Source organism: Prionailurus bengalensis, chromosome C1 (genome assembly GCF_016509475.1).
Source record: "Prionailurus bengalensis isolate Pbe53 chromosome C1, Fcat_Pben_1.1_paternal_pri, whole genome shotgun sequence".
In the NCBI taxonomy this organism is placed as follows: Eukaryota; Metazoa; Chordata; class Mammalia; order Carnivora; family Felidae; genus Prionailurus; species Prionailurus bengalensis.
The window spans coordinates 218,428,246-218,456,035 of NC_057345.1; the positions used below are offsets into that span (position 1 = coordinate 218,428,246).

A 27,790-nucleotide genomic window follows, 5' to 3' on the forward strand; every position below is an offset into this window, starting at 1 on the left:
ACTAAATGCGTGCCCTCTGGGTTCTCGGAGCGTGCAGAGCCAACAAGGGCGAGAGCTGCGAGAGACTGCGCTTGGGCCTGCCGAAGCCTTTGCTCTAAACCATCGTTAGACTTCACTACAGGGACTTGATTTCTAAAATCTTACTCCCCCGCCCAAAAGAAAGAGTGGGACACTGCTCCCGGCAGGCGGAGGAACTGGGTTAGTTGTTTGGGGCCAGAAGACAGTGATTTGACAGCAAACTGGAGCATGGAGGAGGCCACAATGCCTCCCTCCCCCCCCCCCCCCGACCCCCAACTCCTGGGCTCCCTTTCCCTCCCCAAAGCCCACTGGGAGAGGTGTATTCCGGAGCAGCTGCGAGGCCATAAACCCTTACTGAGAGCCCCTGTGCCAAGGCCCCTCAACACACTGCCTTCGGTAATGACACGGGCCCCAAGTGCAGCCGTTCAGAAGAGCCACAGAATCCGACAGTCCTGCCACTTCAGGGAGTCTCGATTCTCCATCTGAGAAGGGTCCCCGCAGGGGCGAAGCCAGGCAGAGGCCAGCCTGGTCCCAGGGACTTAGCCCAGGTTCTCGGTTACACACACCCGCTGCGCGATCTGGTTTCGCACATTCGTCCTATGACCATTTTATGAATGTCTCCTCCCCCACCCGACTGCGGAGCAGCTCGCTCTGTACCCCCCGTGTCGTACCCAGAAGGCGCTCGATACAAGACTTGGAAGATGAGCAAAGAAACCCTGTGCTGCCGCGGCTGTGAATTCTAATGAGATGGAATCGTTCTAGGACCGTGCATTAAGGAATGATTCTAATGGAGGGGTTTCGGGGACTTGGAGACACCGTTTTGGGCCAAGGGCCTTAAGGTTTTCCAAATCTCACTGCTTAGGTCGCTGCTAGCTTGGCTCAAGCCCACTGCCTCTTATTTTCCTCTGCCGTCGTTAACATCACCCCGTGCATCTCCGGAAGTCTTGACTTTCAAGGACATAGGAAGCCACTTCTCTCAGACATTTGTGTCCCCTAGTCTCATTAGTGGCTGAAACTAAGTGTCGCTCTTGTGAAACAGCCCTGTGACACCTACCACAAGTATTGCCTTCTTGTTACATGTGGACCTATGCTTAGGCAGAGATTTCACATGGCGTTAGGGTGTTCTAAACCTGTCGTTTTAAATGGAGGTGTTTGCGTAAGCCCCGGTGGTCTCGGGAACACCTTTTAAGAAATGCCATGTCATCACGCACGGGTTCTGAACCCGAAACCTTCTCATTCCTCAGGGCAGGCCAAGTGCAGAGCCACCAAGAGCTTTAATTCCACTTTAATCAGATTCCGTTCCATAGAACACTCTCTTAATGAGGGTTAATGACATTAATTACTGTCCCCTTCACTTAAGAACATGCTCAAGAGGAGCTAAATGCCACATAATGGCCCAGGAATAGCTCAGGCCCCAGCAGAACTCCAGAGAAGAATCTACTGCCCTTCTTTCCGCCAGCCCCCTCTGCCCTCCACCCCACACATCTCCTTTTTTCCCTTCCTCACGCCATTCCTCCCGTGTCCGTGTCGGAAGCACACGATGTTACATCACCTTTCCAGGGGATTTGGGATTTCACACACCTACCACCGACGGGCTCAGAGTTCCAGAACCTGCCTGGTGGGTGAGGACGCAAATGGGCATTCTGCAGGACAGGTGTGCTGGGCACCTCTTCTGAGGGGAACCCAGCAAGAGCTACTCAGATGAAAATGCGCAGGTAATTTGACCTGCTGACGTCCCTTCTAAAATTTTATCTCACAGAATTTTCCCCCCATACAGGCCCACCAAGATGGATGCATGAAGGTATCATTGCGGCATTGATGGAACACAAAAGACTGGATGTAATCTAAATGTGTGTCAAAGACTGGGTATGCTATAAAATAAATAATTATGCTATCTATCTCATCAATTTTTTTTAACGTTTTTTAAATTTATTTTTGAGAGACAGAGCATGAGTGGGGGAGGGGCAGAGAGCGAGGGAGACACAGAATCCGAAGCAGGCTCCAGGCTCTGAGCTGTCAGCGTAGAACCTGACGCGGGGCTCAAACTCACGAACTGCGAGATCATGACCCGAGCTGAAGTCAGACGCTTAACCGACTGAGCCACCCAGGTGCCCTTATCTATCTATCTATCTATCATCTATCTATCTATCTATCTATCATCTGTCTATCCATCTATCTGGATTACACTATATCCATAAAAGTGGGGCATTATGTAGCTGATACAAAATGAGGCCAATCTATGTGTGCTGATATAAAACAATACCCCAGGTATTGAAAAGAGCAATGAGAAAAATATATGTCTGATATGTAATCATTTGTGTAAAAAAAGTGTGTAAAATTGTGTAAAAAATATCTATGTGTGAGTATACGTGCCTGTCTCCATGCATTTCCTGCCACACACCCCAAGTAGGAGGGCTCCTGTGGAATTGGCAGGGACATACAAGGGGTCTGCTCATGCAGAGCAGAGGGCATCTGTGAGTGGGGCAAAGCTCACTGGGGGTGAAGGGAAGGAACCAGGAGGTAGAGCTGGTTGAGTCAAGCCACGGGGAACTCAAGTGAAAATCTAGCACCTTGAAAGATGGGAGGCCATAGTTTGGGAGAAGATGGTGTGACCAGGAGAGATCACGTCTGTGTGCTGTGGGAAAGAGCAGGAGACACTGAGGACGGAAGTTAGGTCATCCTTACCAATCACTCTAAAGCTGGGCTGTTCAATACATTAGTCACACTGGCTACATGAAGCCAATTAAATTAACAGTGGGGTAAAAAATCCAGTTCCTCAATTGGACCAGCCACATTTCAAGTGCTTAATAGCCATGTGTGACTATCGGCCACTCCTATAGGTGAGCACAGACCTCAACCACCATTTTGATCGCTGCAGGAAGTTCTATTGGATGGGGGCTTCTGCCATTCAATTATTGTTTTGTTTTTTTTTAAAGTTTATTTATTTTGAGAGAGAGAGAGAGAGAGAGAGACAGAGAGGATGTGCAGGAGGAGCCGAGAGAGGAGAGAGAGAATCCCAAGCAGGCTCTACGCTGTCAGTGCAGAGCCCAACCCGAGCTCAAACTCAAGAACCCTGAGATCATGACCTGAGCCAAGATCGAGAGTCAGATGCTTAACTGACTGTGCCACCCAGGTACCCCCAAATTGTTTATTAATTTTTACCAACACAGATTTTATGAGTTATGACCAAGTGCGCTTGTCATGAAGAGACGACCAAGTTCCATGGTACTGTCTACTTGTAACATTTCAATAATGTTTATTTCTTTACAGCCCTCGTGATTTTCATTTCTTTACAATCCCGATCCCATTCTTTGGTAATGAGCGTCAAGTTCTAGAGCCTTGAAGTCTCTTCTTGAGTCACAGCCAAGGGTCAGTTTCCCATGTGACGTGATAGGAAGGGTCTTGGTGCAACCACTCAGGACACGTGGAAGTTGAACTGCTCCTGGAGTGAGGTTCAGGGGAGTGGGTGGGGAATCTGCCCAACTCTCCGGCCACTTTGGGCTTTGGCCAGACACAGGCTGATGTGGGTAGTGGGGGGCAGGCCCACAGTCTGCAGAAACTGAGGTTCCTTCAAGAAGAGGAAGCAAGTCTGTGGCAGGCCAGTTGGAAAGCTGGGGTTGTTGATGTGCATAGACCGGGAAGCTGCCTTTCTGTGGGTGCAGGGGACGTCCCCAGCACATGGGCCCATGGTCACCTCTCTCTGTCCTACTTTGTGCCCGTCTCCTGTGCAGACACAGGCTGAGGGCGTTGTGCTGGGGGCCGGAAGACACCCAGAAAGCACACGTGGTCTTAGGCATTGAAAAGCTAACTTACCAGGAATCGGGAAAACCCAGAGAGCCAGCTTGGTCTGTAGGGAGGGAGATTCTACAACTTTCTCTGGCATGACCAGAACCATCGGATAGGATATTCTGAAGTTTCAGATTAAATTCCTTTCAAGTCTGCTTCCTCTGATGGCGTTCTCACCACAACTCTGAGGTGAGTTACTTACTGTCTTCCACCAAATCACCTTTCATATTCAAACAAAATTTAAATTTATATCTTGATCCTTATTTTTCTATTTTTTTCAAAGTGAGAAAGAGAGAAAGAGAGACAGAGAGTGAGTACATGTGCAAGCAGGGGAAGGGCAGAGAGGGAGGGAGAGAGAATCCCAAGCAGACTCCACACTGTCAGCACGGAGGCAGAGCTGGATGTGGGGCCGAACTCACAAACCATGAAATCATGACCTGAGCCAGAGCCAAAAGTCAGATGCTTAACCGACTGAGCCACTCGGGTGGCCTTAGTCTTGTTCTCGTTTAGCATTTCTTCCTTCTTCATTCAGGCTTCCTCTTCTCCACATTGACCCAATGTTCCCACAGTGCTATTCTGCCGCCATTGGCCTGCCCAAATTCCCGTGCTTCCCAAGAGCAGCAGGCTGGGAGTGAGGAGAACTTTGGTCCCATTGTCCCAGATGTCCACTGTGTGACCCTGGGCCCTAGTTTCCCCACCTTCAAAGTCAGAAGATGAAACTTGTGAATTTTAAACTTGTGAATTTTTCTTTTTGTCTTTTTTAGCTTCAGCCACCAAATTACTGAGTCAGTTCAAAGAAAATGGTTTTTATTCAATTATTTAAAATACATTAATAGAGCAAAGACTTAATATATCAAAATATGGGCAAGATAATATGCGGTATATATGGGTTAATAAAAAGCTGGAGTGCTGGTGACAGACTCAAGGTACCTACTAGTTTGTCAAGTCAGTGCATTTTCTAAATATCACATTTTAGTTTTGGTGACTGGTATTGATGAGCTGGAAAGATTGTGGAGTGTGTAATGAGTGGATTTCGGTTATATAGAAGCTTTACGTAGATTAAGAGACAGTTACAAGCTCTAGAAACAATTGCTATGGACGTTGAACTTGTACAGCCTGCAAAGATCGGAGTGAACGCAGGGGCAGACGAACTCGCGGCGTTGGCCTGGGTCTTCTTCAGACAGGCGATGGTGAACCTTTTCCCTGGCAAGCCAGGACCGCCTCCATCCCTGAGACACTCGAGGATGGTTCCTCAGAAAGGCATTACTTTTTCGTCTTCTCCTTTTTTCCTTTCTTTTCCTTCTTTTCTCCTTTCCCCTTTTCAGTGATCCCTCCTGTTAGTGCCGAGGCTCGCTTTTTACCCATAGGGGTTTTGGCATACCAGTCCTGAAATGAAACAGATTTATAGGAAAATATCAAAATGACACTCATGCACCGAAATATTCTTTTTTTTTTAAGTTTATTCATTTTGAGAGAGAGTGTGAATGAGTGTGAATGAGGCAGAGAGAGAGGGAGTGAGAGAATCCCAAGTGGGCTCTGAGCTGTCAGAGCAAAGCCCCACGCGGGGCTTGAACCCACAAACTGTGAGATCAGGACCTGAGCCGAACCCAAGAGTTGGGTGCTCAAATGACTGACTCCCCCCACCAGGTGCCTCCCAGGGGAATATTCTTAAAAACAGAGAAAAACTTGCTAAGAAGGAAGGGGCAAGCAGCCGTTAAACTTTGGGAATTTAATGTATATTTAACACAAATTCTTTCTCAGTGGGTTTTCCAACCTGTCTTTTAACTTCCATCTCAAGGAGTTAATGGTTTCAGAGAATCACAGACCAAATCTGACTACCAGCCCTTCCCAATTAGTCTCCTATCTTTCTGGGGAATCTTACCCTATCCTGAGGGCATGGGCTTTCTTGGTCATGTGAATGGCCCTCCATGGTTCACACATGGCCACCAGAAGCTAGACTGCTGGCTATGCGGGGGCCACGGGGAGACCACATAGACACGCCAAGGGGGACTGTTGAAAACATGGCAGAAATACTGGAGCCAACGTGCCAACTAAGCGCCTTGTGGTTACAACTGGTCCTGAGAATGCATTTTCTCAACCTTCACTTTTCATTTGAAAGCTAAGAAACATTTTAGTTCATAAACTTTATAGTAGTAATAGTATTTCACTGAGTGACTATCTTACAAGTGGTTTCTCAATTCTCCTATTAATGGACACATAAGTGGTTTCCAACTTTTTGTGAGGAATGATGTTGACATGCACAATATTTACATATCTCCTTTTAAACTTATGAGAAAACTCTGGAGAATATCCAGAGAAGTAGACTTCCTGGGATGGTAAGGCACGAGCATCTTCAATTTTACTGAATATTTCTAAATTGTTCCCTGGAGTGGCTGTGAGGGGGAAGCTAGCTCAGTCTCTGTAAGTCTTAACGTGTCTTTATTCTTTCCTGTCTCCTGGGTGCTAGTTTAGTTGGGGATAAATGTTGGGCCTACAGTTACTGTTCCTCAGCACTTTGCAGAAATGATCGTACTGTCTTCTGGTAGGGATTGCTGTTAAAGAGACGCCTGGCCTCTCCATTGTTGGCTTTTTATAGGCAACCTGGCATCTTTGAAGACTGGCTTATTGTCTTGTTCTTAGGTTCACAATAATGTATGTGAGTGTGGATTCATTTTTATTTGTCCTGCCGGTCACTTGGAGTTTGTTTTTAACCCAAGAATTCATGTCTTTAATTCAAGAAAATTTTCAGCAAGTATTTCTTTAAATCACTATTCCTCTGATATTTCTTTTATTCTCTTCCTCTAGAACTTCTGTTAGCTTGGGTGTCAATATCTTCAAGGTTCTTATTGCAGTTTATAGATTTTTATCTTTATGTTTTTCTGTGCTGCTTCCAGAGGGAGCATCCTCCAATCCATGAATGTGCTCTTTGACCATGTCTAGTCTAGAGTTCATACCTCTCTTACTTTTTTTTGGCCATTTAAGTTATATATTTTTAATTTTTTTCAAAGACTTCTATTTTTAAGTAATCTCTACACCCAATATGGGGCTTGAACCCACAACCCCAAGATCAAGACTCACACGCTCCACTGACTGAGCCAGACAGGCAGCCCTATATTTTTTATATCTACGCTTTCTTTTTGTGATTTTTTTCCCCCATTATTATCTCTTATTCCATTTCTGCCTGTCTCTGTTTCAAAACTTTGTGTACATCTCTAATGGAAATGAGGCCTTCATTTATTATTTTGAACACCTGAATTGTATTAATTTAAACTCTTTGTCAGGTTGCACTAGATTTCCTCAAATGTTTTGGAATTTTTATTTTCAGGTTCATTTTGAGTAGGAGGCTCTTTTTTGGTTGTATTCGTTGTATCTCCCTTATTTCTCCCTCTCTCACAGTGCTTCTACACAATTCTGTGAAGCCAAAATCCGGAAGCATGTCTTATAATGACGCTCCTCGGTGACGTCGACATACCACAGACCCGGAGGAAGGAGCAGCAGGTATAGTCTCTTTTCGTTTCCTAGCCCTGATTTTTCTCTATGCTGCATGCCAGGCATGTGGTTGTCTGTGTGTTTGAGATTTATCTTTGTTTCTGTCCGGCACTTGGGGATTTTTCTCATCTTTCTTTTAGCTTTGGCTCTGTTTTCCATGTAAGGTGAGGTGGCCACGTACGTCAGGTGATGAACTCCTACTAATTTATTTACATACAGTATTGGGGCGTCTGGGTGGTTCAGTCGGTTAAGAATCTGACTCTTGATTTTGGGTCAGGGTTCATGAGATGAAGCCCGGCGTCGGGCTCTGTGCTGACAGCGTGGAACCTGCTTGGGATTCTCTCTCTCCCTCTCTCTCTGCCCTTCCCCAGCTTGATCTCTCTCTCCTTCTCTCTCTTCCCCCACCCTTGCTTGTGCGCTCTCTCTCTCTCAGAATAAATAAACTTTATAAAAAAAGAATATGGTCTTTCTCTTTGGCCTATGGTTTGAATTTCAGCTCTGCTCCTTTTTAGCTATGTGACTAGAAGCAAATCATTTTGGCTCTTTTTTTTTTCTGCTGTAGCAAATTACCACAAACTTAGTGATGTAAAACAAACCATTTATTATCTTTCAGTCTTAAAGGTCAGAAGTCCAAAATGGGTCTCACTGGGCTAAAATCTAGGTGTCTGCAGGCTGCGTTCCTTTCTGGAACACCAGGGGGAATCTATTCCCTTTCTCAAGACCACCTGCTGTCTTGGCTCGTGGCCCCTCCTTCATCTTCAAACTGGCACCGCGGGGCTACTTGGCGTTCCAACGGATCCCTCCCAGGCTGCTGACTTTCTTGTTCTCTCTTCTGATTGCTTCTTCTGCTTTTTATGATTACACTGGACTCACCAGTAGAAATCAGGATAATCTGGTTTAGGTTCAGCAGATTAACAACTTTACTCCATCTGCAACCTTAGCTCCCCTTTGCCGTGTAACCTACTGACAGGTTCTAGGGACTCAGATGTAGACGTCATTGCCGGGGGCACTATTCTGCTACCACAGAATGACTCTGTGACTCTATGACTCTCTATGACTCAATTTCCTCATTTGAAAACTGGAGGGATTATGAGGTCTAAATGAGTTAACAGAGTGCCTGGTACATAAGTAGTCACAAGTATTAGCTAACATTATTAGGATTAGTACTAATATGTTTTTAAAGATTGTTTATTTTGAGAGAGACAGAGATAGCGCGAGTGGGGGAGGGGCAGAGCGAGAGGGAAAGAGAGAGACTCCCAAGCAGGCTCTGCACTGTCAGCACAGAGCCCAATGCAGGACTTGAACCCACAAACCGTGAGATCATGACCTGAAACGAAATCAAGAGCCAGATGCTTAACCGACTGAGCCACCCAGGTACCCCTAAGGTTATTAGGATTAGTACCATTATGATCCTTAAATATTTTTTCCATCATGTCCACAGGGTAGGGTATGATGTGTTTGGAGAATCGCCAAGACCCTAGTCTGACACGTCAGAAGCACGGTTAGGTCAAATTTCTCAGGGCAGAAATGATTGACTTGATCACCAGCAGCTAGAGCCACAGCATCACGTTATTCAGCACTGTGACAGCGCCTGTCCATTTATCCATCTGTTCAATAAATTTGCCACTAAACGATTTCATTGGGCCTCTAGTTGGGGCCTGGCACTGTCTCAAGCTCTCGAGCTATTGATAAGAAGCAGAAATTGAAGGGGCGAGGGGGCTAGTAGTAATGGTGGTAAAAAATGATTTCGTTTCCTGAAAAAAAAATGAATAAAGTGATCAGATATGCCAAGAATGGAAGTGAAAAGCATGTATGTTCTCATCCAGGTTATACAATGGTGGCGTACCCTTCTCTTGAATAAGTGTGATCACTTACAGTTACTGGACCTCAGGCACCTGTGACAGAAAAACGTCTACAAATCACTTCGGACAGTTAAAAAGCCAGCTAAGAGAAAGCATAGGTTCTGCTACCCTAAACCCAGCTCCTCAGAACAAGGAGGAAGGTGATTATTTCAGAAGGGCAAATAGAAATTGGGGATTTCAGAAGAGGACACGACGTATCACGTGCAGAGGATAAATATTTGCAATTAATTCTAGCAAGGTGAAAACAGTTAACAAGAGCCTTGGTTCAAATCCTTGGCAGGAATTCCAGCTTGGAGTTGGAAATAATTTCTTTTCAGTTTTGCAAACTATAGCTGCCAAATCTGGCCTGCTGCATGATTTTGCAATAAAGTTTTATTAGAACGCAGCCATGCCCATTCATTTACATACTGTGTGTGAACGCTTTTGTACTGTGATACAGGATTGAATACTTGTGACAGACACTGCAGGGCTCTCAAAGCTTAAAATATTTGCTATCTGGCCCTTTATAGAAACGTTTACCAATCCCCGCGCTGGATCATTATTTTGGCGATCAGTATTGTGACTATTTTCTACCTTGGATTGAAACGTTAGTGGCAAAGCAGGAGGGAATCATGGTTTTCAGAGTTGGTGGACAACTATTATATGCCAAGGGAAGTTTTCCTAATCTCAAGCAGGCTTCCAGACACAATAAGGCTTAGGCGAGAATTCTGATTCTTTTTCCGATGATTGCAGGGCCAATGTTGCGGTGGGTATAATCACACGGATATAATTTCCCTCTCTTGTTTTCCCAGTTGGCCAAGGAAACTGCCTCCCGGTCCAGAAAGTGGACACAACTATATTCACTTTGATTAGGAGTGTGAGGTGTGCCCGTTGGCCTGGGCACCCAGGACTCTAATGTTGACTTGCTTGCATAAGGCACAGAGCTCTCCACAACTTCCTTTCCTCCTGTAAAGCAGGGATTTGGAAGAGCTGGTTCTCGGTTTCCTCCAGATCTAAAAAATTCTATGAACGTCACAGAATGGGATAAAATATGGGCTAAAACCAGCATGGGCTTGAGATGCACCATTTAGGGAATAATATTCTCTATGCACAACTTGTTCCATTACATGAAATACAACGGGCGCGACACATGTACGCGTGGATGTGTGTGTGTGCCTGAGAGTGTGTGTGCGAGTGTGTGTGTGTATGTTTAAATCCAGTGGTTTTGAAGCTGCTATTCAATTCTGCAATTCGGCTGTTAGTTTATAAGATCATAGACCACATTTTTTCCTAAAACCGGGAAGACACATGTTCACGGGCAAGACTGGAAAGAATGTGTGATCGAAATATTTCGAGTTTCCAAATTTCATTGTGTACGACACATTCATGAAACTCAGGAACCAGAGGGAGGAGGTCATGTGACAGGTGTTTGTGGCTAAGACAGGGCCACAGGGGCGTTCCATTTACCTTAAAGCTCTCTTCTTCCTCCTGGTACACCGGGCTCATCCTGGTTAGCGCTGCCATGAACTCCGCCGCCACAAGTGGTTTGTAATTTTGCCGGTGGATTCTGCGGTCCGTGAGCACGCCTTTAACCACCTGGACTATGTGTCCTTGGGTGAAGCCATCGGTGACCTTCGCCAGGCAACTAATATTCAAAGCATTAGTAATGATGCCTCCATTGCGTTGAATTATCTGTTTCCACAGAACTGTGGCATCCAAGATGGCGGAAAAGACACAGAGAACCAGGGTCACCACAGAGAAAGCAGGATTTTCTAGTTCTTGGTACAAAGTGGCATCTCACCAAGAAAGGGATGCACAGGAGGAACACTTCATTTTACTTGTAATTCAAATGAGCAGGAAGCCATATAGCTAAATACTTTTTTTCCCTCTGAGTTATTTGCAACCATAAGACATACATATTGATGGCCCTGAGGTCCTAGATCCGCAAGACAAGGAAAAATTAAACCACATTCAGTATAGTTTTAGTGTGGTACCTTCCAAGATGTTCAAGATCTTCCAGAATTGGAAATTCAGATAAGGGTATATATGAGATCTCTGCTCATCAGAATATTACATTTCCAAAGTGTTTGAATGGTAGAAGCTTGACCTTTTTAAAAATTTTTTTAGTTACGAAGGCTTTGTACATTATTTTTATATGTGGAATTGGAATGCAGATTCCAATCTCCATTCGTCACCAGGAGGTTCAGTTCCCTCAGGGTGCAGTTTGACCTGTATTCTCTCCCCCAACCCCAACAGCTGTAAATGGGCAGAGGTTGACTGAAATCTCCCCGGTGGGTGCCTGGTTGTTCTCCGGGTTAGTGTAACCTGGGGAAATAGATTTCACTTAGAACATACGGACGGTGTGAAAATGAGTTATGAAATTACTCAACTTTAGATATAGACTGGACTCCCACACAGCATTTCAAATATTGTAACACTTAGAGCACTATATCCTTTCCACATTAGCTGTACCCAATGAGGAAAGGTGACGCATTGCTAAGACCACGTGTCTCAGAAAGACTCTCAGTGCTGGAAAGATCTGGTCAAATGCCTCCCAAGCATTGTGACCTCCTTGAAGAATACTTGAAACAGTTTTTTAAGAAAAATGACCAATATTGGGTCCCCGGGTGGCTCAGTCGGTTAAGTGTCCAACTTTGGCTCAGGTCATGATCTCATGGTTCATTGGTTTGAGCCCCGTGTCAGGCTCTGTGTGGACAGCTCAGACTCTGGGGCCTGCTTGGGATTCTGTGTCTCCCTCTCTCTCTGTCCCTCCCTTACTCACGCTCTGTCTCTCTCTGTCTCTCTAAGATAAACATTAAAAAATGGAAAAAAATAACCACTGTTATATAATCTGAGCACTGTCAGGTCTGGTAAATGACTAGCTCATCCAAATACATTGATCCAAAAAACACTTGATAAAATGAAAAAGTCTAATTACTGTCCAGGAATAGAATGATCTTCAGCGTATCTATGAGTCACATCATAGAATCGGACTTGGGGTCATGAGTCCTTTTAACAATCCAACTCCACCGTCCTCTTTGGTGGCGAGGCGGTGGGGGGGGGGTCGTCTTTGGCCTTGGCGTCAGCTGAGTTGTTGGAAGGGGTGCATGTCCCCCTGGGGTCTTCAGTGTCTCCCAACTGTGCCAGGTTGGGTGTCATGGGCCATACGGGCCACCAGATTAACCTAAAGCAACATCCAACCCTCTGGATCTACTCTGCTGCCTCCGTGGCGGGTTTGTTTGGGCTCTAATCCGTCTTTGGCTCGCCTGTAAAATGGGAGTTGATTTACTTCTCGGGCTGCTGTGAAAAATACATACAAGAATGTAGACAAAGCACTGTTGTAATATATGGTGGGCACTTTATTTTCTGTAGCTGTATTGCTGTTGTTGTTGTAATTATAACTATAATTATTATTTGTCATTCCATTTTGTACCAAAGTTTCCTAATGCTCATTAAAACGTCAATTATAAAAGATAGCATGAAATAAATACAGAACATGTCAAAGAATGTTTATGTAAAACAGATCATAGCAGGTGAGGATTACCCTTAGCTAGATATAACTGAGGAAATGTTAGATATCAGAAGATACAACCCTTAGGAAAAATAAGAACGATGACCAGACGGCATCATTCCTTGGGATCTAGTGTGTCCCCTGTCCAGATTTATTAGAACATCGAAAAAAGGTGCGAACAGGTCGGGACGGTGACTCTGGAAGCTGAGGAGAGGGCATGCTTTATGCAGAGTCACGGGATAGAGCCCCTAAAGCTGAGGACCCAGTAGGTACCCCAGACTGGAAACTCAGACAGCTTCAGACTTGTGCACCCGGGCAAACTTCTTACCCGTGGCATGGAGTGGACCAGTCAGTAAGCAGTCGGTAAACGCAGAGGGTCTAGGATCCCAAAAACCAAACCCAGCTCTCATCCCTGCCACCCTGCTAGGCTAGGACGGTCACAGCTTATCAACACGAGGGGCCTCTCCAAGTAAAGATTCTTCACAAATGGAGCAAACAACCACAATTACTCTGGTCCATTAAGTACATGTGAACACACGATTGACTCTTTAAAATGTATGATACTTGATATTTATGAAGCGTTTTAGTCAAGGTACTCCCAAATTCACAAATCATTGATTTCCCCCCGATGCTCACCATTTGTTAATGGAGGCACAGTAAGGGGACTCGGGAAGCAGTCACAGCTACGGCAGGACATAGCCACAGCCTTCACAGGAGCCAGAGAACGGGAAGGAAAGAGGATCAGTTTGACCTCTCATATTGGATGGACTAGACTTGCCTTTAAAAGAACGGCTTCCACTGCTGTTACAGAGCCACCAGCTGTGGGGCTAAGAGGGGAGTCAGATGCAGAGTAAGTCACAACCTGAGGGGCTCACTGAGATGGGAACCCCACAGGGAGCACTGCAGCCACAGCTGCCGAGTATCTGGCCCAGCAGGTGCAGGCGGAGAGGACAAGAACACAACAGACACGGGGCTGGCCGTGGGTGTGGTGATGGGGGGGGGGTGCCAGACCAGTGGAGGAGCTCACTGAGGGCCGCTGAGGTGCTCCCCACACTGAGGTGCTCCCCAGACCGAGTGCCATATTTGCCTTCCTTCTCCTGGATGTGAAAGGCTCCTCGCTTCTTCAGATGAATCAACATTCTCTCTCCCTTCTTTAGGCTGAAAAGAATCTGGTCTCTGAATCCCCTTCTCTTTTTCTGACGTTCCACACGGATTCTACCCTGGCTCCCAACTGCGTGCCTGGGATGATGTAGTGTCTTAAAAGTCATTGTTTAATTGGTGGTTCTACAAAAGCACAGGAAGGGATAATACGATTTGGATGAGCTTCTGGCCTCTGAAGACTAGACTGCCAGAAGAATCAGAAGACGTGGACTGGACTCATCTGATTAGACACTGGGTCTGGGGTGGGGGCCTGTGATGAATTGGGATATTAGTGAAACAGATCCCTGGGAAGAGAGGCCAGAGAGGAAGGCATTAGGAACGTGGGGAGAGGAGGCCCAGAGGGAATTCTGGGGACTAGTCAAGGCATTAATCAACCTTGCTGGTGGATTTTCTTTACAGACATTTAGAAGAAAACAGCTTGATTTGGAGAAAGAAGGTAGATACTGAATTCTACTTGGTAAACATTAAGGACTGTGTTTCCTCAAGCTGGCCCACCCTTCCCTCCCCAACCCTGCCTCGAGGGATCTGAGAAGCAGGATCATGAATGTTCCCGAACACCTTCCACGCTCTGCTGCTGGTAGAGAGACCGCCAAACAGAGGCCCAAGTTATAGATTTGCAGTCCACGCTTTATGGGCTGGAAGAGACCACTTTTTGATCACTGCAAAGACAGGAACAGTCTTTCTTTAAGATGGATGCCCCAGCCACTGGGGCTATGAAAACTTCAAGGTCACCAGAGGAAATGCCGGACAGCATTTATGATGTCAGCAAGAATGGCGGCCTGAACAAATCACCCACCATGGGAGAAATATGTGAGAAGCACGTGGTTTAGTGGACAGAGCCCAGGGCCTGAGAAAAGTCCTGCACACAAGGTTATCATCTGCCCACAGGTGAGGGGATGCTTTCTCCTTCCTCCCCTGTGATGCCGCCACGGGGAGATTCATATTGGAAACTGCAATGTGATCTGTGTCCTAACACATGCCCGGCGTTCCATCAAAAAAAACCCCCACAACTGTCCTTGTCATAACACCAACAGCTTCATTTTTAAAGGGCCTATGGTTTTGTCAAACAGTAGAAACTATTCAATCCGAAGTCAAGAATAATGCTCTGGTGCCTTAAAATTAATAACACCCTACCTTATTCCATTCAAATGGCTTAAGATGTATACCTACCATCCAAAAGTCTGTGGAATTGGGAGAGGAGATCTGACCAACCAGAATGAGAGCGGGAAAGTTCCGAGAAGGCCAGGAGGATGGGACGCTCTGCGCTGACTCACGGGCTGCTGGCACCCACCCCATTGTGTGAGTCTTTCCAGGCAGGGCCACGCATCCCTGTGCGCTTGAACTTCACTGGGGCCATGGGAGTCATCCTGGCCGATGCGACACGAGTGAAACGACAGCTGGCCCTTCTGGGCCCCGTCCCTAGAATCTCCTGTGAGATACTCTCTAGTGTCTTCTCTATTTTCCTTTTGTGCTAGCTGAACACGAAGGTGTCCGTGGAGGGCCTGGTGGCTCTAGAAGATGGAGATGCCACTAAGATGATGAAGAAAGAACTGAGACCAAAGTCCTCCTGTACTTTGTGGATAACATTGATGTGTGAAGCCAGGATCCCAGTTTATCAAGATAGAAATAAGCACAAAGGGCACATGGAGTGGCTGAGAAGCTGGAAGTTTATACTGTGTGGGGGCTAGAAGGTCGTCCTTTAGCAGGTAACATGGGCCGGGAGCTTAAGACCAACCGGAAAGGCCCGCAGAGCCCCTGTGTTTTGGGGATGCTATTGTGACTGGGGAAGGATGAATGGAAACCAGGTTTGACCTGGTCCTTTCCATCACTTCTCTTGACGTTTAACTGTTACCATATAGCCGCTGCCTCATCCCCACTACTACTCCGCTGGGAGCAATTTCCTGCACATTCCATCACCATCACCATCACCACCGAACTTGCCCATGTGCCCACATTCTTGTCCATTCCATCACCACCACCACCTCTATACCAAATCTACGACCGTGCCCATCACTGCCACCACCATGAGGGGTAAAGATGACCCCTCAACGGGCCACACTGCATTATTCACCCCCTTGTATAGTCTACTGCCCTTGAATCTGGGCTGGCCTGGGACTTCCTCTTGACCGGTAGAGTCTGGTGAAAACGATCGTGTGTGACTTCTGAGGCTGAGTCACGAGAATCCTTCCAGCTTCTGTCAGAACCTCTGGAAACGTTTGCTCTCAGGACGCTCTCTCTTGGGACCCAGCCACTGTGCTGTGCAAAGCCACACGGAAAGGCCAGGTGTATACCCTATCTGGTTGGCAGCCCCCGCTGAGCTCCCGGTCAACAGCCAGCATCGGCCCCAGTCACAGGAGTGAACGGCCATAGCTGTCCAGCCCAGTTGAGTCTTCAGATGAAGTCCAAATTGACACCTGGCTGCAACATCCCGACATATTTGAAGGAGAACCTTATGGCTGAGCCCGTGAACCCTCTGAACCATGGGATGGAATGATCTGTTGTCTTAAGCCACTAGGGCGGTTTGTTACACAGCAGTAGATAACAGAAAACACCAGCACCCCCACCATGGCCACTTGCCGCCCGGTCCTGTACTCCTTCTCCATAACCACGGCCACCATCTTTGGTCCCTTCGTGCCTGGCACCACCCATGCTCTCGCGGGAGCTGGGACGGTGCTGTGTGTTCTGCCGTCCCCTCAGATAAGGGTCACGACAGTCCTGGAGACTAAACGGTCCTCTTTACAGACGAAACAGTGGGGGCTCAGGAGGTCAACTGAGCCGTCAAGGTCACCGGGCCATCCGGTGGCAGAGCTGGGACCCAGAACCGGGTCTCAGAACTCGTATCCCGTGGCCCTTTACGGTTTCCCTGCACTGCCTCCGGGGACACTTGTTTCGTGTTATTCCCATTTAGAAATATATCTCAATACAAATAGATCTTGAATTTGTCTATTCAAGAGGAAAAAACTGGAAAAGCTCTTGTTAACATCAATGGTTATTACAAGTAAGTCAACAGGCTCTTGGGCTAATACTTTGAGCCTGGAAAACTTAACAAAAATCAATCTGTGGAAAGAATAATGCTCTCTGAGAAAGACGCCATCACTGTGGGGCCAAGACGACCGGTGTTCATCTACCCGTTGAAAGAAAGAAAAGTTAGCACCCGCAAGGACTTCTGTCCCCTTCGGGGCCCAAAATAAGTATCCCTGTCCAGCTTCCTTTTGTCTTGGGTAAAAAGGACGAAGTTAACAACAGAAGAGACATGCACGTCTTGCCCTCGTGACCGGGCGGTTTGTATCTACGGCCCAGGCTCTGTGGGCGTCCCAGGGCCCCTCAAGGGGCACCCACCTTCCGGTCAGGCCCCCACCCTGGCCCCGCCCCAGTCACGGTGCCCGGGAAGGGGCTGGAGGTACTTGCCGAATCTGGAAGCATAGTCTGGTCTGGGAACCAAAATAATCTTTTGGTAAACTTTGCAGAAGGATTGAAGTTCTGCATCGAAAGGCCGCCGTGTGGTCCCCACGATCAGAATCCTGTCATCCGGTTTCAGGAGTCTCAGGATTTTTGGAAGCTGTTTTTTCAGGCGTTTAGGTTCCACCTGGGAGAAGGGGAGAGGGGGGGAAATGAGGCCGCGCGCAGAGACAGAATCCAGGACGGGGGGACACTCACTCTCGGAAGCACCGCGGCAAGCGTGGGTCACAGCGGCCTCAAGGCCCCGATTACACGGTGCTCCGAGTTGGTCCTGAGCCCAGGCCGTGATGCTTTTCCTGGCCTGGGTGGTTTGAATCCAGACCCTTCCTTTCCTCCACATCTGGCATTGGGACTTGGAAAGGGGGCAGGAAGGAAGCACCTGACCGATCTTTCTAGCCCCTTGACCCCCAGAATGGGACGCAGGGCCGATGTGCAAACGGAAGGAAGCTGGCTGGTGCCGGGACTCCCGGCGGTGACGCGCGTCCCTCCGAGCGGTTCTGAGGGTGAACCCGAGACGGCCTTCACCGGCGGCCCTGACAGTGAGCCACCGCAGGTCTGGATCTCACGTCTGAAAGACACCTGGTTACAGAAGAGTGTGAAACCTCTCTGAAGCAGTTTGGAAAGGGTTTGAACCTGTATCATTTTAGTAAAGTCCCAGCACTAATGAGGGAGAGGAGCAGGATGCGAGGTGCCCCAGGGAGGAGGACTTCAGCTGTGGGGGTCAGATTTGGCCACGTCGCCATGGCAACGCACCAGCTTTCAATCAGCCCCCACCGCACAGCCACACGAGGAGGGAGGAGGAGGACGATGCTTGGGGTGATGGAGACAGCTTCCACCGGGGAGCCCCGGGCACGGTCTCGGCCACTTGCGCTCTCCCTTGGCGAGGGGTGACGGAGCCAGTGAGACCCTGAAAGCTGAGTGGGAGCAAAAGAAGCCCCCACGTGGCTTTCCTGGAACAGAGCAGACCCCAGCTCTCGCTGGGAGCATCCAGTAGAGAGCGGGCCTGTGCGTCCCTGCGTGTCCCCGTGCAGCCCAGCCCAGAGACAGCCCTGCAGACAGGGAGGGCCAGTAACACCTGGGGGAGAGCAGGTGTCTGATAAATCCCGCTCTCAGGAATGAAAGTCAACGGCAGGGTATTGGAGCCACAGCTGGCTGATAGTGTTGGGTATGGTTTGCGGGGCTTCTGGGACAGGGACACTCATGTGCTATGGTGCCCTGCTCCCCAGGAGGCTCTTGGTGGGCCCGGCAGAGCTGGGAGTCAGGGACGGGCCCACCATCTGCTGTGCACAGGGGAGGGGGAGTCAGGTGCGACTGAGTGCCGTGGAGGGCAGGGGTGCCCAGAGGAGAGGGGTGGGAGAGGAGTCCTTCCGGGCAAGGGCAAGGGGCTCCCCAGGGGCGCTGCACAGGGTTCTTCTGAAGCCCAGGGGTGTCCTCTGTGTGTCGTGGGGCTGTTGGCCGTGCAGTGCCCACAGCGGTGGTTGCTTTTGGTAGTGAGAAGGCCAGGTTCCATGTCTGGACTGACAAGGTGCAGGAGGGAGACGGTGGGAAAAGGCAGGAGCCTAGAGGCCACGGGGCCATTAGGAGGAAAGACTGGTAGGAAGTTGCATGAACTTGGGGAGCTCTGGGCCCAACCAGGCTTGAGACTCGAGGCCTCCGTTGGTGTCCAAGGACAAGGCAGGGAGCTGGTCTTCTCCAACATTGACCCTGGACTCAGCACTTCTACATCCAGGCTGGTTACGTGTCTTCCAGCTGAGTAATCCCAGGAAGGAGCAGCTCGTGAGAGCTTACTGTGTTCTAGGTACTTCTCTCTGCTCAGCATGGACTTCTCCACGTGGTCCTCCCTACCTCTCCAGGAGGGGACAGTCCTCGAGACCCTGGGCCCAGAGAGGCTGTGTGACCTCCTGAGTCCTGGAGTTGATGAGCAGGACCCCGACTTCCAGACTGGCACTCCTCCCTCTGCTCTGCTGGGGTCCCCTTCCTCCCAGAGGAGACGTGCTGGGGGCTGGGGTGTCCCCCAAGTCTCTTTCCTGGGGAAAGGGCCTATCCCACTTGAGGGCTGCAAAGGAGACCTAAAATATATGTTTATTATTATTATATTGTGTTATATTGTATTGTTAGGTTTAGATCATTATTATGATATATCCACATCAGCTTTATTAAGGTACAATTCACATACTCTACAATTTATCTATTTAAACTGTATAATTTAGTGGTTTTTAGTACATTCGTAGAGTTGCGCAAATATTGTCACCGTCAATTTTAGAACATTTTCATCAGGCCCAAAAGACTGTGCCCAGGATTAGGCAAGAGGATATCTACTTTCTGTCTCTACAGATTTGTATATTCCGGATATTCTACATAAATAGACTCATACAATATGTGGGGTGTGTGTGTGTGTGTGTCCGTGGCTTTCTTCATTCTGCATATTTTGGGGGTTCCCCCATGTTGTGGCATGCGTTAATACTTCATTTTGATTACTGAACGATAGCCATTGTCCGGAAAGGCCAGATTTTATTTATCCATTCATCGGTTGATGGGTATTTGGGTTGTTTCCACTTTTTGACTGCCGTGAACAGTGCCACTGTGAACATTTCTCTTGGGCACACACAGGAATTGAGTTGCCAGATCATATAGTTACTCTATGTGTAACGTTTTGAAGAAATGTCAGACTACTTTCCAAAGTGGCTGTGCCTTTTTATAGTCCCAGAAGCAGAGTATAATGTTTCCAATTCCCTATATGCCCTTGTGAACACTTGTTATTATGTATTTTTCTTTTCACTTTCTTTTTCCTTTTTTAATTTTTTTTAAAAATAGTCTTTAAGTTTTATTTATTTATTTTGAGAGACGCAGAGACAGTGCCAGCGGGGGAGGGGCAGAGAGAGAGAGAGAGGGAGAGAGAGAATCTCAAGCAGGCTCCGCACCGTCAGCGCAGAGCCCCATGCGGGGCCTGAACTCATGAAATCACGAGATCATGACCTGAGCCGAAACTGAGAGTCGGACGCTTAACGGACTGAGCCACCCAGGTGCCCCTCTTTTTCCTTTTTTTTTTTTTTTAAATTAGGTGTCCTAATGGATGTGAAAGGGTATCTCATTGTGGTTTTGATTTGTATTTTCCTGATGGCTGATGATGTTCAGCATCTCTTCGTGTGTTTATCTTCTTTGGAAAAATGCCTATTCGGATCCTTTGCCCACTTTTTACATTGGATTATTTGTCTTTTTATTATTGAGTTGTAAGACTTCTTTGTATGTTGCGGGTACAAGTCCCTTATCAGATAGATTCATGATTTGCAAGTACTTTCTTCCATTCTGTGGGTCGTCTTTCCTGATGACGTCCTTTACAGCAAAAAGGTTTTTAGTTTCGATGAGGGGCAGGTTATTTTTCCTTTTGTTGTTTGTGCTTTGGGTGTCATAGCCAAGATATCATTGCTTTATTTAAGGTCACACAGATTTGTGCTTCTATTTTCTTCTAAGGGTTTTAGAGCTTTAGTTTTTACCTGTAGGTCTTTGATGCATTATGGGTTGATTTTTGAATCCTGTGTAAGGTAGGAGGTCCAGCTTTATTCTTTTGCAGGTGGTTATCCAATTGTCCCAGTGCCGTGTTTTGAAAATACTATACTTTCTCCATTGAATTGTTTTGGTACCTTTGTCAAATTGAAACTGGGAAGTGTTGAGTACTCCAACTCTGTTCTTTTTCAAGATTGCTTTGGCTATTTAAGGTCCCTCGAATTTCCTTCTGGATCTTAGGTTAGCGTGTCAATTTCTGCCAATAAGCCCGATGGCATCTGGATGGGAATTGTGTTGAATCTGCAGGTAGTTTGGGAATTCTTGCCATCTCAACAATGTTAAGTTTTTCAGCCCATGAGGCTGATGGGTCTTTCCTTTTATCTAGGTCTCCTTTAACTTTTTTCAACAATGCTTTTGGAGTTTTCAGAGTAGAAATCTGTTACTTCCTTTGCTAAAGGTATCCCCAAACATTGTTTTGGATGCTATGATAAATGGTTGTTTCTTAAGTTCATTGCACGTGTATGGAAGTAAGTTGCTTTTTGTATGTTGATCTTGTATCTTGCAAGCTTGCTGGATTAGCTTAGCTCTAATGCTTTCTTTGTGGATTCCTTAGAATTTTCTCTATATAAGAGCGTGCCATCAGCAAATAGAGATAGGTTTACTTCTTCTTTTCCAATAAGAATGCCTTTTATTTCATTCCCCACCCCCCCCAACTGCCCTGGCGAGAACCTCCAGTAAAATGCTGGAGAGAAGAGGTGACATTAAGCGAAAAGCCAAAAGTACGACATGACCTGTGGAGGTTAGTATGTGCCCTTTATCATGTGAGGAAGTTCCCTTCACTTTCTATGTCGCTGAGTCTTTTATCACGAAGGGGTGCTGGGTTTTGTCAAACGCTTCTTCTGAACGTATTGGCATGATGTGATTTTTGTCTTTTCTTCCAATGATGCGGCATATTACACAAACTGATTTTTGGATGTTAAACCCAGGGTAAATCCCACTCGGTCATGGCGTGTAATCCTTTTTCTATGTTGTTGGATTCAGTTTAGAGGAGACTTTTTGTAAAGTAATTCACAGCAGAAGAGGAGATGGAATTTTTATGGCAAAATGAATCCCGTAGGCTGGGCCTGAGGCCAGACCACCAGGCATCTTCCTGTCATTTCCTCCTGCGCCCACAGGAATCCAGAGCCTCGACCAGGAGGAAGCAATGGCCCTGCGTGATTCCACCCAGGAGAACAGAGGAGCTTAAAAGAGGGGAAAGCACAAGACAGGCATGATGGAATGAGACTTCCTGGAATCGTAGAAATGGCGCTCTGACCATGAGGATGAAGACCCGCTCATAAAGGGGCTGCTCCTTAATCCCCACCCCAGGTCTTTGCAGAAACCTGTCATCTCTCAGACCCAGCCTCCGGGCTGGCCTGGGACAGGGAGGGGTGTTTGTTGGGCCTTTACTTTGATACTGAACCAGGCGTGTCTACGGCCATACCACCCTGAGCGCGCCCGATCTCATCTGATACTGAACCAGGCTGTGCACCAACCCCCCGCCCCCCCCCCCCCGCCCCCCACAAAAGCCCAAGGAAGAAACTCCATAATAACAGGCAGATAATATAGTAAATGGTTAAGTGCACAGATTTTGGTTCGACATATTTGATTGCAGTTTTGGCTCTGCTCTTGACAGTCGTGTGTCCTTGAGCAGGGTGCTCAGTTTCTCTGAGCTGTAGTCCCTACGTCTGAGAAATGGGGGAAGTCAGAGAGCCTAACTTACTGGGATGCTGTGAAGATTGCATGGCATAATGCGTCTGCCTGACAAAGTGCTTGTTAAGGGATGATTTGTGTTTTCTTCTGAAATCCAAGTGCTGGTGGGAGACAATGCCATGTCCACTCTGTTGAGGAGCAAGGTTTTTAAAGGGAAGAGACAGAAAAACTGGGGCCTTTGCAATTTGGAGGAGCCTAGCAATTTGCCAATAGAGCTCAAAATGACTGTGTAAAAAGCTCCCATCAGTTTCCATTATATTAGATGATAACTCTTCCTCTGCTCAGCCCTGAGAAACTGCCTTCTGGGCCCCATGCCACTGAAGAAAGCTCTCTGCTGAGATTCTGGAAGGAGAGACCTCATAGGAATATCTACACCCGTGCCAGGAAATAATCCAAAGCGCTTAGATGAGGCTTGGAGAGTTTGGTGATATACGGGGTTCATTTTACCAGAATGAATCCAAAGCCCTCTTATGAAGAGTGGTTATATTAAATAAAACCAACTTTTTGAAAATACAGGAGCAGCAGTTTGGGAACGGGTAGGGGGAGGAGAGTTTGGACAGGCTTTGCAGCCTTGTGGAGGAGGTTTCCCATGGGTGTTTGCATCTGAGCACTGGGGAGACCATGGGCTGGGGAGACAGTCATTAGTTTGGGTGTGGTTTTTCAAGCCATGAGACGGTGCCCAAGGAGGGCCAGTAGAGAGAAATGGGCCATGGGCCTGGGGTAGAAACTCAAGGAGACACAGAAGGCACAGGAGGAGGAGATACAGAAAAAGGTGTTGGTGGGGTATGAGGCGGCCAGGGCTATGGAAGCCAAGGGAAGGGAGAGTTTTACAAAATGGTGGAATGTAGCCTCTTGAACATGGCATAAAGGGAGAGCAAGGGGACCAAAGTGTGTGTTGGCAAAATGGATGTCAAAGAAGAACTTTTTGAGAGCAGTTTCTGTGGAATTGGAAGGCAGCAAACAGACGAAGGCGGGTTGAGGAGTAAGTGGGGATGGTGAGAATAGACTGGTCTTTTGAGAAGCTGGATGGAGAATAAAGTGGGTGGCAGGGGGTGACTGGGATGTAGGTGGTGCATGTGGGAGCTGCCCAAAGGCTGGTGGAAGGAGGACTGATCCCAGGGCCCCAGTGAAGCTGGAGACTGCCACTCTGTGGGGAAGAGGCGTGCTTGTGTGGTCTGAGCCCATCCCCAGCAGCCTAGTTGCCATGGTGATGGCAGTGCCGTCCGCCTGTTCTGAGGCAGATGATATTGCTACCTGCGTGTCCGGAAATGGCAGGGACACCTGAACTTAATTAGCCTGTTTGGATAACAAATGTTGTTCCTGGGCCGTATCCAGAGTGACATCCTCGCTGATGGTGAGGTGTCGTCCCATTAGGAGCGGATGAAAATGAAAGGCAAGTCCGTTCAATCAGCACTCCCTTGCACTCGGGCCACCCCTGTTCCAGTTCAGAGGCCTGTCCATTATGCACGAGACCCTGGCGCTCATCCATCACGCCAGCCAACATCCCCACGGTCACCTGGCAACCTCCGCAGCCACCGCCTCTACGGCCGGTCCCGCCAGCCCCCACACAACTGTGTTATTGTGGGCAATTTCAAATCAGTGCTTAGCATCCGCACAGCAATTTCCATTTGCTTTTCTGCAGTCAGCTCCACAAAGCCACACGGCCGCCAGCTCCAACAAAGCAAGAGATTCCCTCATGGAGGCCTCTTGCGACATCGGGAAGGCTGCTAGACGAAGTAACGAAGGCTAATGGTGCAGAAAATGCAGCCGCAGCCTGTCTTGCCTCATTCTTAACGCCTTCGCCGCGTCCACAGACACCCAACTGGCTGTGTTGGGCCGCAGACGGTGGAGATGATGGCTCTGCTCCCAGGAGGAGGAGAGGGGAAGGGGGCTCGGCCCAGGCGTCTGCCTGGCTGGGGGTTTGTGAAGGTGGCAGGGCTGGGCATACTTGGAGCTGGGCCATTCCTGAGAGTCTAGAGGAGAAAGGGCTTCTCGGGGTGTTGGGGACGACGGGAAGGGACAGGGGTGTGGGAATTCTGGAGCAGGGCACTTTGGGCTCTAAGGCCAGAGGGCCCCACGGGCAGTTTTCAGGATGTGATCTGGAGCGGCCGGGGGTAGGGGAGGTGTGGCAGGTGGATGCGGGTGTAGCTGCATGGTGGGGGGTGGGGGGGGGCGGGCAGCATGGCTGGCACTCTGTGGCGTCCCAGCTGGGAGCACCATCCAGACGGGGAGCAGGACTTTCGGACACACCTTCTTCTGGGTCCCAGCGCTATCCCCAACCTGCTGTGGCTCTCTTGGAGCCTTTGTCCTCTTGTGCCAAACAGGGCAAGGCTGCCTCCTTCCTAGGGTGGCTGGGAGCTTCCCCGACAGAGGCGTCGTGCCCCTGGGAACCTATTCTTCTTGTGCACGGCGGTCGTATGTGTTAGGCCTGGGGATCACGGCCTGCCTGGACTTCTTCCTTGTTTTGTGGCTGACGACGGGGTGATCCTCATGTATTTTACGACCTTGGGAGGCCTTACCCTAAAGGCTGAGGCGTCTAGCTGGGGAGCAAGTCACCGTGGGCGAGACTTTTTTTCAGGGGGAGATTCTGGGATCTCTCAGGTCCAAGAAGCAGCCGCTGGAGTGCCGTTTGTGCTGTAGCTGAGGGTGGTGGACAAGGCAGCCTCCTGCTTTCTTTGCGGGTGGACTTTCCTCTCCGAGCCTCAGTGCCTTTGGGACTGTGGAGCCTTTGGGACAGAGGCTGGACCATGGCGGAAGGAAGGCTGCTGGGTTTCCCTGGTGTGGCCGAGTGACCGATGAGACCGAGGAGAAGCTGGCTGTGATGCCTCCCGGGTTCCTGTCCCCTGTGGATGCAGCTGCTGCCCTTAGCTTTCAGTGGTCACCTTCAGAAGCTAGGCGGCCAACGCTCGAGGCAGCTCCGGGCCCTGGTGGCCGAGGGACTTGAGAGCACAAGTCAGGGGCCGGGTGTGGGGGAGAGAGAGCACAGCTGGACCAGACTTGGCCCCAGATTTCCAGGAAGACAGTGGAGGCAGCACGAGGGGCAGGCCCAGGACGTGGGGGGACACACATTCCCACGTACGTCTGGGGGATCACACAGCAATTCCCCCCCACCCCTGCGGTCTCCTGCTGGGTGGGGTGCGCATGCCCCCCGTGGCTCTGTCTGGGCCTGGGATGGCCCGGGCCACCCGGCCAGCCACGGGGACATTCTGCCTCTTGTCCGTCAGGTGTCCCGGGAGTTATCTGAGGGCCTGGTCCATTTTCTCCAGTGCAGTTAATTCCCCGGACAGACGACAGGCTCTTCTAATGCAGAGCTGGACAGAATTAAGGTCTGATTTATCCGTCGCAAAGACTCTGCTCCCAAAGGTCTTCATTTCCCACCGGAATCAAACCAGTCCGCGGCTGTGTTTGTGGGAACCGGAGGTCGTGCTGTGTCCCTGGGAATCCGCGACAGTAGGGCCTGTTCAGGAGAGAGGTCTGGAGACGGGCTTCTGGTCTCTCCCCTCTGCCGCCCATGGGATGTGTCTGCTGAGCCCATATTTCGTTCCCCGCCAGCAGCCCTTCCCCCAGTGCTCCTCTGGCTCGCTTACACGTGAGCATTTCACCGTCGCCCTGTTCCCCACAGACTCGGGTGTGCAGGTGAGCCGATGGCTGTTAAGCGCTCAGAGCGGAGCCACAGCCCGAGGGGGTTATGGCAGAGAATGCAAGGGGCGCCTCATGAACCCGGAGGCTGTGCTCGCTGGAGCCCTGTAATTAAGTAGGCACGGAAGTGGATGCCCAGAGAGGTTAAGTTACTTGCTCACGGACACACAGCCAGCTACGATGAATGGCGTGGTGAGCCCAGAGCCCACGTCTCCTAGTCTCCAGGCCGATGTCCAGCGGGAGCGTGAGAAGCCCTTGCTCTCTCAGGACAGAGTTTCTGATGACGTCGGGTGTGTGACACCTTGGGTCACACACGCCCTGCGTGTGTCTTTAGATCTCTGATCTGGCCCGTAGTTAACTCCTGTCTCGATGCGATCGTAGGTGGGGACTTTCTTCACTGCAGCAGAGTGGCCAGCAGAGGGAGCTAGCTCCCAGATTCCGGTAAATCATGAATGAGTCCTCTTAAGAGTTTCTAAAATGACAGGGCAATCAAGGCTCATTTGGGGGAAGAAAAGATTGAGCTTTCATTCTTTTTCCAAATCAGCTCTACCTGCTAAAAATGATGTATAATGCATAAGGATCGAAAGTGATTAAAATCCTTATGAATTTAATCAGAAATTCACAGTTAACCACTATTTGCTTTGTTGCAAATTGATGTCGAATAACAATCATGTGTATCTGCAAATTTTTTTTAACTTGTGGGAAATTTGCTGGTGATTTGTGGGGGGAAGTTCGGGGGAGGGGGGGCCGTTTAAAGGAGAGAAAAGGAGGAAGGAAGCAGTTGAAAGCCGGCTCCCTGGAGGCCCCAAATGCAGGCACTTAGCAGTTCTATAGAAGGCCTTTGTTCATAAATTTCAGGCCCTTGCTATTTATTATTATGAACAATAGGAAATCCTAATAATAACTCCTCTGTGTGCCATTTGCTTTAACTGAGCAAAATTCTCTGAATTGTTTCTTACCTCGGCGTCACATGTTTGGGTCCAAAGCTCTCCCTCCCCCCTCTTTCCACACTTTCCTTCTTCTTCTTCTTTTTTTTTTCCCCCCAAATTATTCCTCATCAAAGCAGACCACTGAATTTTTTCAAATGCAGACATGTATAGGGCAGAGAGAGACTGCCCTTTCATTTCCTTCCTCCCGTAAAAAAGACCTTGAAAAATGGAGACAGTTCCTGGTAAGAGTCCCCTCGGAGGAAAGAAAAGGCCAAAGGAAGAAATGCTCGAGAAGCCCTTACCATCCTTTCTGTGCTGGGAACTTTCTTGTAGAAGGTTTTTTCTGTGTCTCCGATCCAGACCACGGAGGGCTGGAGTTGCCGGGCCACCTGCAGGGGGAAACGTACATGCTTGTCTTTCTTGGTCCCCGACCACGAACAGCAGGCCCCCCAAGACGGCTCTCACGGGGGAGCGGGGCCCGGAGGGGCTCCACTGCACGACCCTGGCCCTCCTGCACGACAGGGCGGGGCCCCCACCGCGGCCTCCTCTCCCACCTTACGGGCAGGACACCCTTGAGGTCTGTGCATTTGGCTCTAGGACCCGGAGCCTTGAATCAGTCTGGCTTAAAATAAAATGACAGTTTTCTGCTGCAACAAAATCAAGGGGTGTTTGGGTCTCAAGCTGTAATTACAGCCTGCTTG

At 48.7% G+C, this 27,790-nt stretch overlaps 1 protein-coding gene across 1 annotated transcript in view; it reads right to left on the minus strand.

The window, feature by feature from the left end:
• Positions 1-4,594: 4,594 nt before the first annotated feature.
• Positions 4,595-27,790, minus strand: part of IQCA1 (IQ motif containing with AAA domain 1) — a 155,192-nt gene continuing 131,996 nt past the window's right edge. Inside the window, exons 16-19 of the mRNA XM_043578245.1 lie at positions 27,392-27,478; positions 17,215-17,392; positions 10,602-10,840; positions 4,595-5,190 (exon numbers count right to left, since the gene is read on the minus strand). Of these exons, the coding sequence (XP_043434180.1) occupies positions 5,068-5,190; positions 10,602-10,840; positions 17,215-17,392; positions 27,392-27,478 (627 nt within the window). The 3' untranslated portion in view covers positions 4,595-5,067. The remainder of the gene's footprint in view (positions 5,191-10,601; positions 10,841-17,214; positions 17,393-27,391; positions 27,479-27,790) is intronic.